Source organism: Haemorhous mexicanus, chromosome 14 (assembly GCF_027477595.1).
Source record: "Haemorhous mexicanus isolate bHaeMex1 chromosome 14, bHaeMex1.pri, whole genome shotgun sequence".
In the NCBI taxonomy this organism is placed as follows: Eukaryota; Metazoa; Chordata; class Aves; order Passeriformes; family Fringillidae; genus Haemorhous; species Haemorhous mexicanus.
The window spans coordinates 3,163,118-3,169,117 of record NC_082354.1 but is presented as its reverse complement, the minus strand read 5'-3'; the positions used below and the strand labels follow the sequence as shown (position 1 = coordinate 3,169,117).

General features: G+C 64.8%; 2 protein-coding genes across 2 annotated transcripts in view; one reads left to right on the top strand and one right to left on the bottom strand.

Moving 5' to 3' along the window:
- Nucleotides 1-407: 407 nt before the first annotated feature.
- LOC132334004 (uncharacterized) lies at nt 408-1,361 on the bottom strand. The gene is made up of 2 exons (XM_059859662.1): nt 1,227-1,361; nt 408-860 (listed from the first exon to the last, which is right to left on the bottom strand). Exons 1-2 carry the CDS (start codon nt 1,359-1,361, stop codon nt 408-410), a joined length of 588 nt encoding a protein of 195 aa, XP_059715645.1.
- The window catches only part of LOC132333777 (actin-binding protein WASF3-like), a 28,544-nt gene continuing 23,537 nt past the window's right edge, over nt 994-6,000 (top strand). Inside the window, exon 1 of the mRNA XM_059859203.1 lies at nt 994-1,066. The gene's annotated coding sequence lies outside the window, so the exon portion shown is untranslated. The remainder of the gene's footprint in view (nt 1,067-6,000) is intronic.

Here is a 6,000-nt window from a genome sequence, read left to right as displayed (position 1 = left end):
CGGGGCTAGCTCGGGGGTGTCGGGGCTAGCTCGGGGGTGCCGGGCTGGCTCGAGATGCCGGGGCTGACTCGGGGTGCCGGGTTGGCTCGGGGGTGCGGGGCTGGCTCGGGGATGCCGGGCTGGCTCGGGGTGCCGGGCTGCCTCGGGGTGCGGGGGCTGGCTCGGGGGTGCCGGGCCTGGGGCTCGGGGGTGCGGGGCTGGCTCGGGGGTGCGGGGCTGGCTCGGGGGTGCTGGGTTGGCTCGGGGGTGCCGGGCTGGCTCGGGGGTGCGGGGCTGGCTCGGGATGCCGGGGCTGGCTCGGGGGTGCGGGGCTGGCTCGGGGGTGCGGGGCTGGCTCGGGGGTGCTGGGTTGGCTCGGGGGTGCCGGGCTGGCTCGGGGTGCGGCGGCTGGCTCGGGGGTGTCGGGGCTAGCTCGGGGGTGTCGGGGCTAGCTCGGGGGTGCCAGGCTGGCTCGGGGGTGTCTGGGCTAGCTCGGGGGTGTCGGGGCTAGCTCGGGGGTGCCAGGCTGGCTCGGGGGTGTCTGGGCTAGCTCGGGGGTGCCGGGTTGGCTCGGGGTGCCGGGGCTGGGGCTCGGGGTGCCGGGGCTGGGGCTCGGGGGTGCGGGGCTGGCTCGGGGGTGCGGGGGTGCGGGGCTGGCTCGGGGTGCCGGGGCTGGGGCTCGGGGGTGCGGGGCTGGCTCGGGGGTGCCGGGTTGGCTCGAGATGCCGGGTTGGCTCGGGGGTGCCGGGCTGGCTCGGGGGTGCTGGGTTGGCTCGAGATGCCGGGGCTGGCTCGGGGTGCCGGGCTGCCTCGGGGTGCGGGGGCTGGCTCGGGGGTGCGGGGCTGGCTCGGGGGTGCGGGGCTGGCTCGGGGTGCCGGGGCTGGGGCGCGGGGCGGAGCGGGGCGGGGGCGGGCGGGGCACATGCGCCGTGCGCGCACTGCGGAGCGGCGCGGGCAGCGCGGGCAGCGCCGGCGGAGCGGGGCGCGGGGCGCGGGCAGCGCCGGCGGCGGCCGCAGCCCCGCACGGCCCCGCACGGCCCAGCACGGCCCCGCCGGGACACAGCCCGGCCCCCCCAGCCCGGCGGAGGTGAGCGCAGGGGATGAGGAGATGCGGGGAGGAGGCGGCGCAGGGAAAGCGGGGGGTCCCAGTGCCCGCAGGTGTGAGCGCGCAGGGGGGGACATCCCTTCGAGGGGCACTGGGGGCTTTGCGTGCGGCCTTTTGATGGGGGTCTCCCACACCTTTTCACCATTTTGGGGGGGCGTCTTTGCGTGGAGGGGATCTCCCACCTCTCTGCATCCTGGCGCGGGGGGTGGGTGATCCTCTGCTGCTTTACATCTTTCCGGTGGGGAGGGGGGTTCTTGCGGGGGAAGGGGTTCTGCATCCCTTTCCATCCTTTCCGGGGGATCCTCCATCCCTTCGCATCCTTTCAGGGGGGTTCTTCCGTCCCTTCGCCTCCTTGCGGGGGGGGAGGGGGGGGAGGGCCGCTCTGCATCCCCGTTTTGCTGCATCCCCCCCAGCTTTGCATCCGTGCACGGGGGCGGGGGGCTGTCCTCCATCCCTTCCCATCCTTGCTTTGGGAAGGGGCTGTCCAAGCTGCCTCTCATCCTCACGTGGGGGGGTCTCTCCACTTTGCAGCTATTCATGGCCTGTGGGGGGGGGGGGGATCCTCCAGGTTTTGCACCTTTGCCTGGAGGGGAGCGGAGGGGGTCAGGCTGCTCCGCACGTTTCCATGGCGGGGGGAGGGATCCCAGCAGCGCTTGGCACATTTGCACCGCGGTGCTCCGGGCCTCTCTGCACCCTTGCGCTGGGGAGGGGGGGTGTGTGCTGTCACTTCGCATTCCTGCATGGAGAGGGAGGGGGACCCGGCTGCTCTGCACCTCGCGTGGGGGCGGGGTGGGGGCGGGGGGCTTCACCTGCCATCCTTGCCATCCTGGGGAGGGAGGATCCTTTATCTTTACATCACTGTGGGGGATACACTGGGCCCACGGTTGCCTGTGCTCCCACAACCAGCACAGGGCAGGCCTCATCACCCCTGGCTGGGGAATTGGGGGGGCTCGGGGGGCTCTGCAGGCCGATGTGAGGCTGGGGATACAGAGAGGACAGGGCTGAGCAGGGCACAACCCGGTGTCACCTGTCATGGCCCCCCTCCCCTCCCCATCCTGGTGCCCTACCAGGCATTTGGAGCCCCGTTGGGTTCAGAGCCCCCCTGGTGACCCCCCCAGCCCGGAGCACCCCCGTGGACAGAGCTGCAGGTGATCTCAAAGCTGCCGAGCCTGGGCCTCCATGCTCAGTGATTCAGCTACTTGCAGGGAGCTTTAATTTTCTCCCTTCAAACTCGAGTTCTTGCTGCCTCGTGGTGGTGTCAGGGCGATGGATTACCTGCGGGTTGAGATGCTTTTTAAGGGAGTTGGTGGCTGCTCCCTGTGGCCGGCACAGCGGAGCCGGCGGCCGGACACGCTGCCGGAGGAGGGGAGGGGAGCGCAGCGCCGGGATGTGCGGGCAGCTCGGGAATGGCAGGATTAATAATTCATCTTCCAAACTTCAGCGTGCCAAGGCACACCCCTCATGCTGCAGCTCATTGCCTGGGTTTTGAAGAGACTGCTGGTATCATTTTCTTTTTTAAAAATGGTGTTTTGGTGGTATTTGTGCATGTCGGTAGCTGCCAGGGTGACAGGTCGCAGAGCTCGGTGAGGAGGGCAGGGCGATGGCAGCATCAATCCAGCACAGCCTGCTCTGGCAGGCAGAGGGTTAATGTGCACAGGGCTGTGCTGTCGCAAACGCGGAGCAGGAGAAGGGCTCTTACCCGGAACGCTGTGATGCACTCAGACCCCAAATGTCCGCTCCTCTCCCCGGGAGCTGAAGCCCACGGAGAAGACTGGAGATGAAGCATATTTTGCTTTGAGCTGTCATCTGCCTTGGCCCAGTTCTGAACCAAAGATGCTCATCCTCCATTTTATGGCGGATGACAAATCAGCCGCCGATGCCAAGATCTTGACAAGTTACGAACAACAGCCCTCGAGCCAGAAGTGTTAAGAAATAAAAAAAGAAAAGCAAGAACGCTTTTTTTTTTTTTTTTTTTTTTTTTTTTCAGAGCTGCTCATCCAAAAAGACACCCTCTGAGCTGCACCCCGCGGGCAAGAGCCGCGGCATTTCGCTCGTTTCTGAGCAGCGAGGCTGCAGCCAGCTCCAGGCTGGCATCTGCCCCCTCTTCCCCACATCCACCCGGAGGTTTGTCGGGCCCAGCACTGGTGGGAAACCCCAGATGGACGCGCTGGGGAGCGGCAGGCAGAGCCCAGCCCCGCAGGGAGCAGCCTGGGGCTGGCTGGGAGCGCTCTGCTCCGCGGCTGGAGATGCCAGCCCTGCCTGCGGCTGTTCCCAAAGGCAGCGGCTTTGCAGAGAGTCCCTCGCTGCTGGCCGAGGGTTTCCCCGGTTCATCAAAGCGCCTTCTATGCTGGGGAGAAAAAGGCTGGTTTGTTCAGCAGCCTCCTGCCCGCACAGCCCGGCGGCGAGCGAGGGAGATCCTTCTGGTAATGAGCTGGGCACAAAAGGGAAAAAAAGCTGTCATTGAAGATTTTCCTTTGGTGATAGAGTCATTAAAAACAACACATGATTCCTGGGCCAGCAGGGATCTTTTGCAGCCAAAGCAGAGCTGAGATCGGTGCTCTGTTCCCACAGCCCCAAGCCTGACGCCTCCTCCGAAGATCAAGGCAGTGCCGCTGCTCCCGGGCATTCCCCGCACGGGAACCGGGCATGAGCAGCCCAGGGATGATGGAGGAGGGTCGTGCCCAGTTTCATCTACAACTTTCCCCCTCCTTTTTCCCTTCAGCATTAGGGTATTGGGATGGATGTCTCTTTTTTTCACACGGATTTTGTGTGGATACGGATACTCTGGTCTGTATCCACAGCAGAGACAGAGCCAAGGGTGAATGGGAAGGACCTGGAGAAGTGGCCTCAGCTCCATGACCAGTGCCAGGGGACACTGAGGCCTCCCCATTTCTGAGAAATCAAACAACATAACCCAAACTCCGTGTTAACTGAACCCCAAGGAAAGCTACTGCCTGAAAATCCACTTGCCAAAGATGGGGTTGTTCAGCCTGGAGAAGAGAAGGCTCTGGAGAGACCTCAGAGCCCCTTCCAGCAGCTAAAGGGGGCTTGTCAAAAGGAGGGAAAGGCTTTTTACACGTGGAAATTGTGATAGGTCAGTGGGGAATGGCTTTGAACCAAAAGAGGAAAGATTTAGATTAAAAGTTAGGAAGAAATTCTTGGCTGTGAGGGTGCTGAGGCCGTGGCACAGGGTGCCCAGAGCAGCTGGGGCTGCCCCTGGATCTCTGGTAGTGCCCTAGATGGACTTTGGTGCTTGGAGCAGCTTGGGGTGGTGGAAGGTGTCTCTGCCATGGCAGGGGGTTGAATGAGATCATCTTAAAGGTCCCTTCCAACCCAAACCCTCCTGTGATTCTGTGATTTGCAACGTTTGCTCTCACCTACCCTAAAAGAAACATCATTTAGCTAAAACCCCTTTGGGAGCCTGTTTGTTCTAAACCAGACTCACGGCAGGACGAGGTTCCTGTACTGACCCCGGGGTAAGAGGCAGCTGCTTTTCTGGCATCCTCCTGAGCAGGGCCGGTGCTGCAGAGCCCTCGGGAGCGGCGGGGGCTCAGACACAGCTCCGGCAAGTGCTGCCCCTAGAGCTGAAACATTTTACAGTAGAAGGAGGGGGAAAAAATCCCCCAAACCAAACCACCAACAGTGGCATTTACTAATCAAGCTCCCGAGGAATATTTTTAGCTATGATTTAACGTTGTGTTTCGCTTTGCTGTGAAGCGTTTGCTCGCTGGAGCCTCCTGGAGCTGCCGCGGCGGAGCTCGCACAGGAGGAGCCGGGGGGCGGCGGGGACAGCGCTGCCCGTGGGACCCCGGGGGGACACGGCTCGCGGCTGTGGGACACGGCTCACGGCTGTGGGACACGGCTCGCTGTGGGACACGGCTCACGGCTGTGGGACACGGCTGACGGCTGTGGGACACGGCTCGTGGCTGTGGGACACGGCTCTCGGCTGTGGGACAGGGCTCATGGCTGTGGGACACGGCTGACGGCTGTGGGACACGGCTTGCGGCTGTGGGACAGGGCTCACGGCTGTGGGACAGGGCTGACGGCTGTGGGACAGGGCTCACGGCTGTGGGACACGGCTCACGGCTGTGGGACACGGCTCACGGCTGTGGGACAGGGCTCACGGCTGTGGGACACGGCTCACGGCTGTGGGACACGGCTCATGGCTGTGGGACACGGCTCACTGCTCTGGGACATGGCTCACGGCTGTGGGACAGGGCTCGCGGCTGTGGGACACGGCTCATGGCTGTGGGACAGGGCTCTCGGCTGTGGGACACGGCTCTCGGCTGTGGGACACGGCTCACTGCTGTGGGACATGGCTCACGGTTGTGGGACAGGGCTCACGGCTGTGGGACACGGCTCACGGCTGTGGGACATGGCTCGCTGTGGGACACGGCTCGCGGCTGTGGGACACGGCTCTCGGCTGTGGGACACGGCTCACGGCTCTGGGACAGGGCTGACGGCTGTGGGACAGGGCTCACGGCTGTGGGACACGGCTCGCGGCTGTGGGACACGGCTCACGGCTGTGGGACACGGCTCACGGCTGTGGGACAGGGCTCACTGCTGTGGGACAGGGCTCACTGCTGTGGGACAGGGCTCACGGCTGTGGGACATGGCTCACTGCTGTGGGACAGGGCTCACGGCTGTGGGACAGGGCTCACGGCTGTGGGACAGGGCTCACGGCTGTGGGACACGGCTGACGGCTGTGGGACATGGCTCACGGCTGTGGGACACGGCTCACGGCTGTGGGACAGGGCTCACGGTTGTGGGACACGGCTCACGGCTGTGGGACACGGCTCACGGCTGTGGGACACGGCTCGCGGCTGTGGGACAGGGCTCACGGCTGTGGGACACGGCTGACGGCTGTGGGACAGGGCTCATGGCTGTGGGACACGGCTCACGGCTGTGGGACACGG

Excerpts from the sequence above, each read along its gene's own strand:
- LOC132334004 (XM_059859662.1), bottom strand. The coding sequence starts at position 1,361 with ATGCAGAACCCCTTCCCCCGCAAGAACCCCCCTCCCCACCGGAAAGAT. Across the intron at positions 861-1,226 it reads AAAGACGCCCCCCCAAAATG|CCCCGGCACCCCGAGCCAGC; the intron begins GTGAAAAGGTGT and ends CCCGCGCCCCAG.